This window comes from Channa argus, chromosome 7 (assembly GCF_033026475.1).
Source record: "Channa argus isolate prfri chromosome 7, Channa argus male v1.0, whole genome shotgun sequence".
Taxonomy (NCBI): Eukaryota; Metazoa; Chordata; class Actinopteri; order Anabantiformes; family Channidae; genus Channa; species Channa argus.
Genome location: NC_090203.1, coordinates 21810157 through 21824983, shown reverse-complemented (window position 1 = coordinate 21824983; position 14827 = coordinate 21810157). Strand labels below are relative to the sequence as shown.

Genomic DNA, 14827 nt, shown 5'->3' with positions numbered 1-14827 from the left:
TTCCTATTTTCATCTCCTCTCTGTCATCTCTCCTTTCCTTTAATATGTATAGATAACTTGCACCACACCCTACTGATTCAGTCAGAACTTCCATATGAATCACCTTTGCCTCCTCCCCACCACATCCAGCCCTTCAGCGTCAGACTACAATGTGGCCAACTTTCTTTGTAGTGGAGAATGTTTAATTCAACTTCAGGAGTAATTGCATGTGTACTGCAGTAACTACGTGTAATGTGTATGTCCTGAGAACCATTTGAAGTTGTAAACAAGAGAAAGCTGAATTTGTAATGCATGCCCTAGGACTTAATCATGTCTTGGAGGTAGAGCGCGAGTGCACGCACACACCCAAACACACCCAAAGACACACACACACACACACACACATGCACACACACTCACACGCACACACACGTGTACTTCTTGTGTTTGGCTTTGGTCAGGGGACAGAACAGCCCTGTCGCTTCACTACTCACAGTTTGAATTACTCAAAATTTCCCATTTGAATTCAATTGGGAAGGACTTGTTTGATCTTTTGCATGTAAGTTAGGGCTGACTCCCCAAGCAGCAAGAAGCTGTGTGAGGGAACATAATAGAGAACCTGCAGCCAGTAATGCTCACCTGTATGGATATTACCATGGCCCCTGGGGGTCAAGGTGGCAGGTGGCGTATTCTCTGGACTGATCCATGCTTTCTCTGTCGGGAATAGACATACGGATGTGGGGTGTCTTCAAAGAGGATGCAAAGGGAACTCAAGGAGTCAGTCAGTCAATGGGGTCACAACAAATCCCTGCTCTCATAACCACACATGGAAGACTAGGATCAGTCAGAGGCAGTAAATAAAGACAAACAATAAAATAGTAGGCATGATGCTTGAATAAAGCCCCTGACTTTAGATAAACCTCTGTGCCCCCCCCTTTAGGTATTGAATTTTAATATTCTTTTGAACTCCCATCTCGTCTCTGGTGGAGTTATAAATTTCATGAATGCATCATCTACTGCGTGCGGATCTACATTCCAGGAGATTCTTTACAGCCAGTCTCCTGATTCAAAAACACAGCTCTTTCCATATCTGGGTGGAAAGAAGACTAATTACAATGAACGAGATAAAAAGTACAATAAATAAATAAAACAAAAACCACTTGAGGCAAATAAGAAAGCAAGTAACTGCTGGAACTGCATCACAAGCGTAAATGCACTAATGACGACTAAACCGAGCAAAGGTGCTGTACAGTGTCTCTGATTTGCATTACCACCTGATCATCTACGTATTGCCACATTGTTCAATAGTTTGATCTTTGCATGCACTTCAGAGAAATGGGGTCTCAATAAATCCAGCGTAAAAGAGCAATAATATTTACACCAAGTTAAGTAAATAAGATAAAGATGGTGAACTTGCCCCTCGCTAAATGCATTAGACGTGAACTCTCTTATCAGAGTCTCACCACACGCACTCTTAAAAGATGGGTTTTCCAGAGCTGGAATTGGTCTTTGTTACCCAATTAGTTTGCTGACGACCCCGTGGTATAATATTCCTGCTTTGACAGCCTCATACGCAAACCACCTAATGAGGCGCTGCTGGACCACCATGGAGTAAATGGACACTGTCCAGACCTTCATCTCCTCCAGCACCTATCAGCTTTCTTATCTTCAATGCTAACCTTTTTTTTGTTGTTGTTGTTGTTGATGTCAGAAGACTTGAAGTTTCCTGCTTGGTTGTTCATTCGTCCAGAGTCATTTTTGACAAGGCTTTGTCTTTAGAAGGCCCAGAGCCAACTAGGCTGAGGATCAAAGGGCTAAGGCCAGGATAGGGGACAGCGAGGACTTATCAAGGTCTACCAGCAGGGGTTTGCCTCCCTGTAGGGTGGCTGTCCTTCTTTCTCTGAAGGAGGTGAAGCAAGCTAAGCCTCTCTGCCTCTCCACTTCTCTCGCCAATGTGACCAAGAATGAAAAAGGAAAAGCTGCAGAATGTTTAAGTATTTACAGTATTTACAAAGAAGACACTTAATAGAGATGGTTTTGCACATTTAGGGATCTCATTTCCCTCACTTTTTAATTTATCACGCTTTAAATTTAGAGACTTCCTCTGAAAAGAAGATGGAATCAATTGCTTATTATTTCTGCAATCAGAGATTGGAGAGTCATCTACAACTTCCACCAAACCCTGCTCTCTACTCACTTTGTGCTGGAACACCAAGAGTACTATCAGGGGCTTGCAAATGGAAACAATCAAGAATTATCTCCACAACGTCTCAAGGAAGTTGTTTCAACATATCATGAGTTACAACCATGACAGTGACAGATGGCAAAGCAGCTGGCACCACTCAACTTTGTTTCACTTTTCTTTCTTTCTGCTTCTCCTTCCTCTTGTGCCTTTGCTGCAACAGAGGTCTGTTGTGTATTGAAGTGTTGGATAAGCATTCATTTGGGAAGACATATTGCGTACTGTAAAACAAAGCAATATGTGTGAAGCCAGGGACTTTTGAGTTGACTATTGTTGCCTGAAAATAACATTCTCTAAAAAACCTAGCTTTACTTGTTTGTTGATACCTTAGAAAAAGTTTACATCTCGAATCTGCTACAAAAAAATATTAAAATTCATAAAAACTCGGAGTGTGTGACTTATTTCGGGGTTGTGCTGTCCCCCATGGCTCAGTTGTTCACGAATGGTGCTATTTATGTACAGGAACTATAAGCATGAAGATAATACATCGCCTCAGTGTTACAGTTTGCTGTCCAGGCTGCGTCGCCCTCTGACGAGCCACTGGCAGACAGCAAACACCCAGAGAGTCATGAGGGACAAATGTAGACACCCAGCTTACCCTCGAGCCCTGCGGGTTCGAAGAGTGGCCCCACAGGACCTTAAACCTAACTGGGGCTTTCAGCCATCACTAGTCCAGCTCTTCTGCTGCTGAATGGTGACTGAACAGACAGATGGAGGCAGGCAGGCACTGGTTGATCTATAATTACAACAATATATAGCTATAGTAGGTGCTACAACATGTCTGTGAGGACATAAGCATGGCACAGATATATCAACGGAAAGTCGGAAATCTCAGGATAAATTAGGGGCTTCTACTCCAGTCCTATAAGATCCAATCTCCTTGTTTTCCAACTTTTCCTGCATCAGCCACCACGGATTACATGTATCAGGTGGATTCAGTCAATCAGAAGCTGGAAGACACCATCTCAGATGAGAGCGGAGTGGGAGGACACAAAGTGAAGCAGGACAGCAGCTCTCATAGGCTTGGAGTGAGTACTGGTAGGATAAATGAACTTTTGCAACAAATAGCCTCAAGTTACATGCAAAGTCCAACTCAGTAGGATCTGGAGAGAATCTATGCAGTATGAAATTTTATTTTATAATAAATAAAACAAATAAACTAATCAGTATACACTAATATACATTTTGATTAAAACAATGTCACCAAATATATGATACACATTAAATGAAAATATATACTTGCATAACCCTCAAACGGTGCTCGTAGTTTTGATACTTCTGAAATTAAGTGTACTTACTTAAGTCACATTGTTACTTAAACACTCTTGTTAATACAGTGCTTTTACATTTTACATTTTTACAGTGTAATAAAGAGATATAGACATGTGCTGTATGCTGTTCTGACTTTAAAGCCCAACTTGACTTGAATACATCTTTAACCAATGATTAACTGATTCAGTAATAGTATGATTGAGGTGAGATGAATACAAGCAAAGCAGCTTTGATTCCTTTGCTTTTAAAAATTTGAATTAATTGTGCTGTGTTTTAAATAATCATCATTTACTTTTGTTTATCTAAAGCCTTATGTGTTTAATACAGTATATAGAGTCAATTCAAAAGTACATTTTTTCCCTATGAAATGCAGCAGAGAAATAGCATTAAAGTGCCTTTCAACTTGAGCTGAAGTGGTTCAGTAGACGTTGAAGGACAAGAGAAAATATTGCAAGAAACATGTAACAAAGAAATAAAACTTTGTTTTTTTTTCATATGATGAAGATAATTAATATGAAATGTGGCTTTAATTAAGAAAGTACTGCATTAATCATAATGCAGTACTTTCTTAATCACCAACCAGTGTCAGGCTGTACATTATTAGGAGTAAAACCAAAATAAAATCAAAACCTGAATTGCCTTAAATCATCTTGCAATTGGTCCCCATCTCTGCATATGTGTTCCGATCATATCACTTTCTCCTTAGCGTGTTTGAGGAAGCCATGCAGCCTTTACAGCAGGCACAAAGCCAATCGGTGGGTCCTGCTCTGCTTATCAGGGGACCTGCCATATCAGTTTGGGTAGTTGTGTTGTGATGTAAGGACAGGAAATGTCAAATTCACTTGTAAATGAAGTCAACTATTATCTCTTAAACGTGAGATGGCCAGTAACTACTGAAGGTCCGACTAGCTGACTGGCTGAATGCTTCACAGCTAATACATGGAACTGTGGGCGGCAATGAGCTCCAGCCAAGTACTTTGAAAGATCAAGCTTCGAAAAATATAAATAACAATAAAAACAATGTGCATGTGCATTTTTTTGCCACGGTCTAACACTCGCTCTTCATGTGACTCACAAACAGACATCAATGTCATGTAGATCAGGGTTGAAAAAACCCAGTTTAAAAGGGCTACTTCAATAGAATGAGCTTGGATGTTTCCCCATTTTAATGTAAGAACATGAAAACCATCGATAAATATATGGATGACACTGAGGAATGGAAAGCAGGCCAGATAATTACCATTTTACCCATCTGAAGAGACCCCAGCCCTGATATTGGTTTAAGCCCAAGAAATAATTGATGCATGCAATCGCAAATTGGTTCTCCGCCTAAAATTTGGGGCCATTATTTCATTAGATAGAGCCACATTCTTTGTGCCAAAATTATTTGTGTGTCCAACACAGAAATTCAAATCCTGTTAGTCCTGATCATGGCCGTACACAGGGTTTTAGAAATACCGAGGTCCAAAAAAACAGAGCTTGTGAAAAATTTGATTTCCCTGATCTCATGTACTTTTTGAGAATCAGTGTGCAGTAGCATAAATGATCCATCAAGCAGTACTTCATGTATGATGAATAATCTACACATAACCTGCGTCTCCTCCTCTTGTCTCTCTGTCTTCAACTTTCCTACTGGTCATTTCTCTCTCCCTCTGTTTTTCTCACCTTCCAATATGTGTTAAAATATATTTTTGTTAAATTACATACAAGTTATATGAGTTTTTTTTCACCTTTTTGTTTGACTGTACTTCATTTTAAATTTAAACAATACAAATATGTCTCAAATGGTACGTCAATGCGTCACTTTCTCCTTTTCTCTCAGTCTCCCCATCTAGATACTGTATATCTTTTCCTTTCCCGAAGCTCAGCTTTGATGATGCAGTCATCTTATTTTCATCTGTAGGCCTCTTGAACACATGGCCAGCTAATGAAAATGTTACTGGACTCCACTTTCATGATCTTGCAATTGAAAATAAAATAGGGAAACCTTGTTTTGTCATGCGTTTCAAACCATTGCACAAACTGAATTTATTAAAAAAAAAAGCATTCAACTTTTGATGAACTTGTATGAGTATGACTTTGGATTTACTAAGTAAAACTAACCAGCTGGTTTAGTGTCAAAAAAGGGATTATCTGGGACACAGCAATCATAATGAAGATCCACTGCTTCAAATAGTGTTATCGCACACAAAGCAATTTTGTCAGATTATGTCTGAGGATAAAGATTATACATCCATAGGTATGAATGACACTGAACTACTAACAGCGCTTTAGTAAAACTATCTAGTTACCTGTCTCACCCTCTGTGAATTCTGGTGTGTGTCTGTTTTGTTGACCTAGTCAAAGCAAAACTGTGTTGAGATTTTGTAGTAAAAAACCCGATGATTCCCTCCACCCACTGGGTGAATGATCATATGAGGCATGAGTAGTTGGTGTTTTATCTTTGTGGTATCAAAAATACACTTCTTCTTAGTTGACTTTTATTATATGTACCTCAGAAAAAATATTGAGGTCCAGGACTTGGGGACTTAAATGATGTGTACGGTCGTGGTCCTGATAATGTTTTATCAGGAGTTTTCAACCTATATCTAAGACAACTTTGCGATAGAACCCACAGGCCACATTTACAGTAAATGCAAACATAAATTACAATGTACCAAACTGTTCAAATTGCTGATTTTTTTAGGTAAATGGTTTGTTTGTTTGTGTGCATGTGCATGCATATTTAATGCTCTCTGTGTGTGTGTATGTGTGTGTGTGTGTGTGTGTGTGCCATTTAGCAGCTATGCTACGCAGAGGTCCTATCCTGGGGTGCCTTCTTGCATATGTAATTGGATGTTACTGTAAATAATTGCCTGGGCATGTGCCAGTGTGATGATGGTGATGATTTGCGTGTGTGTGTGTGTGTGTGTGTGTGCTCATGCACTGTATGTTTATAGACCATGTGTGTATGTCAATCTGTATGTTTGTGTGAGTCTGTACATATGTGTGTGTGTGTGTGTGTGTGTGTGTGTGTGAGTATGTGTGTGTGTATCTGTGTGTGTGCGTGCGCATCTGCCCCATCCGTACTCCACTCTCAAGTCCCACTGATTCTCCTTTCCAGCCATGTTGAATCCTCTTTTCCTTATCAGGCAAGCCCAGGCCTGCATCAGGCTCTCCTTGCTATGACAGAGGCTACAACAATAGGCCTGCGATACCGCTGCTTAGCGCTGCGTTTCGGAGGGGAAACCTGCCACGGGCGCAGATTAACTACAACACACACACACACACAAAATAGATTGCAGCCTCCAAAACAAAACATTTTTCAGAATGCCTCCTCTTGATTAATGAAGCAATGACAAGAAGAAAAATATAATTTCTGAAACAGAAAAATCCGCCACCACTTGTTAAAGTTTAGGGGTACCTAACAATAAACATATTGGAGGGAGAGGGTGGGCAAAAGAAGGGAGATAAATGGCTTGAGTGATGGGCTGAATAATTTCTAGAGCAGTTTTTGGTTGCAGAGCCCCATATTCCTACCCTTGTACTAAATTACACAATAATCACACTCCAATCGGATGGCAGCCCCTGCCTCTCTCTCTGTCCTGGGTGAAAATTAGGACAGTATCTTGACATTTTTGCTCCTCTGTAGTCTACATGGTAAAGCTCTCTGTTCACAGCCCAAAGAAGCAGACAGTCTGCACACACATGCTCATGCACTCATGCCGCCCACATTTAAGTGCATGCACACTCAAATCCAGGACCACAACTGCACGCTGTAACCATACATGGATTTAATAGCTTTCTTGGTTTCTTTCAGTGAGACTTAAATCTAACAGAGTTAAAAAAAACATATCACATTGAATGTTTTAAAAAAATACAAAAACACACAAGTCGTTGCCTCTGTCGTTATTTCTCCGCTGCCAGATGTTTTGTTAAGGTAATTTTAATCTTGAACACTTAAAAACTATCAGAAAAATTAAACACACTATCATTACAGTGATAATGATGTATAATACAAGGGTAATATTATGTGTTATTGTGTTAAATTGGTTATTAGGAGAACTTAGCCTTTAGCATGTGCTGACTGCTTCTATCAGTATGAGCTTCAGATGAGTGGTAGATATTTTTTATCATAAACTAATGCTCCAAGCGAAACTAGCTAATATGCAACAAGCATATTAAAATACATGACAAGATAAGATAAAAGCTGCCTGATAGATCTTAATCTGGAATTAAACAACTCTTATGCAATTCAATTACCATGTCATTTGCACTAAAAGGCCCTCAAAACACATAAAGACCAGAATTCTATTGAATCCAGACTCATTACAGTGCACCTTGACTAAGCCCCAGTAATTAGCATTGGTAAGGCATTGTACAAGAGGCGGCAACACCCTCATCAACACACATTTACAACAGAGCTCTAAATCTGCTGCTCATTAATAGCTCGCCTCCCAATCAATTATTAACACCTACAGTGGGAGCCAGGCTCGCCGGGGCCAGGCCTCTTACTCCAGGCAAACCGTGGGCCACCGGCTCCTCCCGGTTCTGTCCAGCTCCGGTAATTACTGCTTTTAAAGACACCTGCTACTCAATAGCTTCGACCCAGACTGTTAATTTAGCCCCCTGATTGCAGACATTTATGTCTGAGTGTCACTATTAATTCGCGTTAATTTGGAGCCAGTCCGAGGAAGACGGGCGGAGGCTTTGTCGGCAGCCAGTTGAATTTGCTCGTTGCTCACCTGCGTCAGGGCTGCGGCTGTAATTGGAGTCTAATGGTCTGATTGATCAGTGAGAGAAGTGAGGGATGAGACGGCGCTCTGGCAGCTCCATCAGTCAGACAGAGAGAAGAGGAGGAGGAAGAAGAACAGAGCAGGGAAAGCTGCTGACAGCACCAGCAAAAATGTTCGATCTGGGATTGTTTTTTATCATTTTTTCTGTGTTTTGTTTTTATCTCCCTGTTAATTATTTTGCACACTTTCTCAGCTTTCCTCGTCGTATTGGCTGCAGTGAGCTGACCCAGGCAATATGCTTAGATTTCAGCTCAGTCTCCATTTTTCAGTATAGTTGAAAAACTTGCTGTTGCTCTAATTTTGGCTCTATTAGCCACAGTTCATCCTGTTACACTGATAACTTCCTAAAAAATTAGGAATGATAAAGAGCAAAAACAGTAGCAGTGAGGATATGAGCTATCCAGTACAGTTCCGTGTGATTGTGTTAACAGGTCTGCAGCAGTCTCTCATGCCAAGCTGAGCCCCTGGGGTCTACAGACCCGCCACAGCCGACCCATCAGCTGTGAAATCTGCTTTCCTCTTTGATAAACGGTCGAGATGTGACCCTATCTCTGTCCAGCAGATGCCTAGATTTCCTGTCATGCTTTTTTCCTGCGTACTCTCTCTCTCTCTCTCTCACACACACACACACTCCGTCTCTCTTTTCATTCAATCTTTTTCAAGCTTTACACCTCTCTTTCCAGGCCCGCCTGGACAACTGCATGTAACGCTCCACTCGTCGTCCTTTCTCAGCACCATCAATCACTCCGCTCAGCTACTGAGGCCTGTCGTCCACCGTGCAGCCAAGCCCACATTGGCTCCCATGCCACATTACATGTAGCTAGGCCAGCTCCAGCTCCGGCTCCCATTTGCTGCCCCCTAGGGTCCCCCCTCTCCTTGCCTCCCTCTTTCCTATCCCTATACTTTACAGGACTAGTCCCTAGACACCTGCCAGGCCAAACACACTTTCCTCCTGAAAAGTTATGCATGTATCCAAGTGCTGCACCTGAACGGTTTAAGGTGGAAGCTGCTTAAATTCACGGTATTTCCATTATTTACTGTATGTCACTTAAGGACCCATTACACTTTGTCTCTCTCTGGGCGTTATGCCAAGGATTGAGAAACGGACCTGTGTACCGAACGCAGTGGCTCGACAAAAATAGCTTGACCTCTAAAAAAGTCATATCTTAAATGACGTGCCTGGATGAATGGATAAAATATGTTTGATTTCAGAGAGGGCACATCAATATCTCACCAGAGGGTCATGTGTTCCAAGTATGAGAGGTGTCATTCCTGCCATATACCTGGCTGCCTTCGGGTAATTCATCCCCCTCTATGGTTTCAAAAAATCTAAGAGAGTAAAAGGAGATTTAATAGTCTGTGGAGGTCACACTTCATAAGAATGACTGAGAGGGCCTCCTAGCTGAGGTAGAGCCCCATGAAGCAATGAGCCTTTATTTCTACCTCAAACGCTTTCTACTGCCTTCTGACCCTGGTCTGCAGCACTGGCCGCCCTGACATGCATCAAACCTAGCCAGGCTTTTTTTTTTTTCCTTTCTTTTTAAAGTCGCTCCTTCTTTCTCTCACCTTTCTGTCCTCACACTCACATTTGTTATTTCAACTTTCCCCCTCTTTTTCTCTTCAGGTGAGACATCAGGGTTTGTTCCTTTCTTGATGTGTCAGTGTTTGAAGATTTGCAAAAACTCCCTCGCCTCCCTCTGAAATAACTGAGATAAATGCAACACTATATTAGGGATGTTGCCAGTGGCCACATGCTTAACAAGGCAACAGCTTGATGACTAGCAGTTTGATTAAAAAACAGAAAGAAGAACTAAAGAAATAAAGAAATAAAACTCTGCTATTGTAATTGAGATGATTCCCTAATGATGTGCAAAAAGACAGAAAGTTGACTGATAGTTTCTGGCATATTCAGCGTCCAAGAAACAAAGTAAAAAAAGTTACACTGAACCCTAAAAGCAGGCTCAATAAAACAAAACATACGAGTTGAGTTGACCTAGCCTTTAATGAGAGATAGTGAGAAGCTGCTAACAGCCAGTACCCCATTTGAGAGATGAAACTTAGTAGTGGAGGAGGGCAAGCAGCAAAGCATTGAAAGGGCCCCATGAGAATAGACACACACGAGATCCTCAAAGGCAATAGAGCTTTTTCCTCTTGCTTTTAATTGCGAGGGAGGTTTGGCATATTCTGTAACCCTTCCACAGCCTATTACAGGTGATGACCAGCACCTGCACACTTGGAAAAAAAGAAAAGAAAAAAAAAAAAAACACACACAAGAAAACCAGGGGAGGATCTGGAAAGTAGCAACGAATTCCTCAGAGGACAGTTAGTTAAGAACTAAGAACCGCCAAAAGCAACAATCAGTTTATGCATCTGGTTTGGCAGCTAGTGCTGTGAATGTGTGAAGTTTGTATCTGCTGAACACACTCAAACAACCAATTTAAAAAGATGTTTTCTTTGACATAGCGTTGCCAAGTCTGAGGGTCATTTGAGGGACAGATGAAGGTTGGTTTTGGATGCCTTTCATGGAGAATCATGCAGAGATTGCTGGAGAAATATATGGAGTGTGTTACTTTGGAAGGCAACTTGAGGTGTTGCTCTGTCAAATCACTTTTCCGCCCAAGGATAACTGGCTTTGCCCTGAGAGAAGCCATATTTCATGGCTATAATACGGCCTGAGTTATTTAAAGCCACTGATGACTTCAAAACCATGAGGGCAGCTTAGAAAACAGTCCAAACTGCTCTGAAATGATTTAATAAAGTTATGCGTTGGAGGAATCAGGGAAAACGAGGGAGGACCTCTGAGTCCAAAACCCTCATGTACTTTTCCTTATGTTTCTTCACTGGATGAATGTGAGGCTGGTTACAAATTTAATAGGACTTTCTAATTAATCCAAATGCAGAATGGAATATCAAACCCACGGAGGACTTGTCACTTCACCAGAGCAGCAGGTCGACACAAGCCTCTGCTGGGATCTTTGGAACAAGAGATATAAAGCTGCTGTCTGCAGGTTAACATCAAACATAATGGATTGTGACTTTATTCAGCTGAAGACTGAACTGAGCTCAAAATCCTCCGGTTAGAGTGTTTTGTCATAAAATGTGCAATATTATTAAATTGTTAAAATGGACGCACTTTAAAGGCTTTTGTTGGGGGCCAGTTGGATCACCTCAGTAGGTTTGAATGTCATGGAATTTAGTATAAAATTAATATAGTAATCATGTTGCCATGGCTGCCAAAGTTTGGAGCAAATAAAGTGATTTAACTACAGGTTTTAACAATCATCAGATTGTTTTTAGTGCAGTGCCGAATATCCTGAGCAAAATCTATTCATTGAAATAAAGTTTGAGCGCTAAATACACCTTATACATTTACCTCCTCATACTTCCAACATAGGACCACTTTCTATACTGCTTTTTCTTTTTTGTCCTTTCGGCTTATCCTGTGAGTTCAGGGTTGCCACAGCCGATCATTGTCCACATGTTGATTGCCCTTCCTGATGCAACCCAGACAGCAATTTCTACCGGGCTTGGACCGGCACTGCGCAGATGGGAATGGGCTGTTAGGGGTTCAATGTTTTGCCCAGAGACACTTTGACATATAGCCGTGACGGGGATTGAACCCCTGTGGCCCGTGGACAACTGCCTTTACCAACTGAGATACAGCCACCCCCACCACTCCCTGTACAGCACCAGGTATAAAACTAGATGACATGAAATACTGCATTTTTCTACAGTACTAGACAGACGTTCTTATTAGTAGACATCAGCATATTACTGATCAGGTATTTTATTAACTTGGGAACATGAAAAGACACTTTAATTGACTCAACATTTGCTTAGCTGAGTCTGGGTCCACTATTAAATCACTTCTCATCTCCCTTTGATTTTATTTATTTTCCAGTTGTTTTTCTGGCACTGTGTTATAAGTTTGTCCTTATTCATTCCTGTTGCAGTTTGCTTTTTGTCACATAATTATTGTAGGTTAATATTAAAAAGTCTTGTATTACATAGTTGACCAAACAAAGGTTGTACCAGTGCGGTGTTGTCAGTGCTCATCTCGATCTTCCCTTCAAAGGGTCCCCATGTTGTCCCCACGGGGAGCTGCTGCCGGCTGTGGATCCGACGCTCGCCATCTTTAAGGAAGGCATCCAGCTCTCCTAAAAAAACACAGCAGAACCCAAAGCAGTCAGCTATAGTGCTCTTACTACATATAGCCCACGAGTTCCGCATCAAATCACAGTGACATTCTTTCTTTGTCCTTTCCCCTGAAACCTACACGTGTGATCACACTACTGCCTCAAACTCCGCAGTAAACAGTGAAGCTTAAACCCAAGCAGTATCAAAATGGATAAGCAAATCAAGTGAGCATCCATCTGATGGTGTACCTCAGACACATGGCACACTAACCTTACTTGAAGGGTGTCTTGTGTCGAGATAATCTCTGTGAGACAGTGCAGGCTCAGTGGCAGGAAAGAGCAGCTAACGGCAGGCCTATTTGTGTTGCTCCAGGAAGGCTGGGCCCTTGTTAGTGCTGTGCAGAGCTCCAGTTAATTAACAGTGAAACTGGATAACACTGTTAGTACTACCGGTGCTCATCTCCTTGACACCACCTGCTATCTTATCTCTTAGATTCAGTGTACATTTTTGAGGTGGTGATTAATCAAATGGTTATGATAAACCCCATGGCAGGCCGTGACATATTGAGGAGGACGGCTCCCTATGTGTGTGTGTTACGCAAGGGGAAAAGTATGATGCTGTCAACATTTCCGACCGGTTGCCTTGACAACCTAAAGACGGCGTGTTAGAGGAAGTGTAATGATTCTGACATCTGGAAGAATTAGTTCTATCTCGTTTAATAAACTTCCTGAACACAAGAAGGGCACAAACTCAGATAAATTATTGATTTTTTTTAAAATCAAATCTGAATTGTGTTTGAACCTTTTTTAAATATGTCTAATCAGCGAGTCGACTTTGGGGAGGTCAGAGATCTGCATGAGCTAGTAAACACCCTTTGTATTCTGGGAATCTACAACTAAAGCATAAAATCGAACAGCCATCTACTGTATATATCCAGGCAGGATCATATTGTTAATGCATGCTTATTCAAACAAACTGACTAACAAAAGTTGTGTCTTTTAAGCCCATTTGTTCACAAATGTGACTAATAACAATTCTTTGCAGCCTGTTCAAATTGCATGACATATAAAGTGCAGTTTAATAACTTAATCAGACCTGTTATAATCTGTTAGTATCAGCTATGTATCAGCAGCATACTTGTGTCCATCTGTCGTGCTGGTAATAAAATATGTGCAAAATGTGCTTTTTTTAAGCATTAGTTTTGTTACCTCGTACAATCATACACTCAGTGGTGGTCACTGTGCTAACAATAGAAAAAGTTCAATACCATGCATAATAATCATTCACTCATTTGGTCAGGACTTTATTGTAAGTAGTTAATAAAATGTTTTTAAATATGATATTTAGTCATATTTTAGAGAACAATGCATGCATATTTTTGGAATAGGTCCCAAAATAAGATAATTTGACCAGCATTATCTCATTGTTTCCTTTTACTCTGTGTCCTCCCCCCTCCATGTTCCTGCTGTTGCATGCTGTCTTCCCAGTGCTGCAGTGGAAGGTGGGTAAGCTCATTACTGAGAAATAATTAAACATTGGTGCACAGCTGGTCGTCATCATGGAGAGCAACAGCCACCGCTTGATGCATTCTGTTTGTCCTCAGATAAGACCCACGGCCTTTAACCGCTTGGATGCGAGTTCCTGTTTAGCCCCGCTTGACACACAGCTACAGCCATCCCCAGCCAACAATTTAGATTCCTTTCCCCCTTTATTTCTTTTTGTTGGTGGGGGGCTTGTAGTAAATAAAAATAAAAAATAAAATAGGGGGTAACAGGTAGTGTAGATGCGGTAAAGAGGGAAAAGAGGGTACTATTCAATTAGTGTGGTTTGTGGTCCACCATGTTTAGGTGCCAGTTGTGTGCATCTCAAACCAAATGTTGCCTCAGGACCTTGGCTCACAGATGGCTTGTCACATCTGTTGCAGATACTAGTGGAGGATCTCCACAAAAACACTCCTGGATGAATAATGAGTTGCATATATATGTGTTCTATGTATATGCATTTATAGGTTTATGGACATAGTAGAAATATACAGCCCACACTTGTCGTGTTATTTAACTGGGCTACTACAATTTTTTGTTTTTTGCTTGTAACTATTGCTGCCAAAAGTCTTTTAGCTGATTTGATCACAAATTCTTTTAGAACAAATACAGAAGTATTTAAACCCATTAGACTGCAAATGACAAACAGAGGAAAGCTCATGCTGGGCTGTTAGGAGATTTGACAAACCCAGCGCTTGTGTTCTCTCTTCAACATTACTCACCATCCAATTCTCAAATAACACACACTCGGAAAAACATGAGCTCACGATGTGGCTCAAGAGCTGTACCCCATGCTCCGAATCCCAACCACCCCCTCTCTCTACCACCTTCACCCTCTCAACCACCACCACCTACCCCTCACCCCTCCCTCGATAAGATCA

The 14827-nt window shown here is 41.2% G+C and overlaps 1 protein-coding gene across 2 annotated transcripts in view; it reads right to left on the bottom strand.

Moving 5' to 3' along the window:
- The window catches only part of zfpm2a (zinc finger protein, FOG family member 2a), a 115154-nt gene that overhangs the window by 48746 nt on the left and 51581 nt on the right, over window positions 1-14827 (bottom strand). For both annotated transcript variants that reach the window (XM_067510811.1, XM_067510810.1), the window contains exon 4: window positions 12301-12425. In XM_067510811.1, the coding sequence (XP_067366912.1) occupies window positions 12301-12425 (125 nt within the window). The remainder of the gene's footprint in view (window positions 1-12300; window positions 12426-14827) is intronic.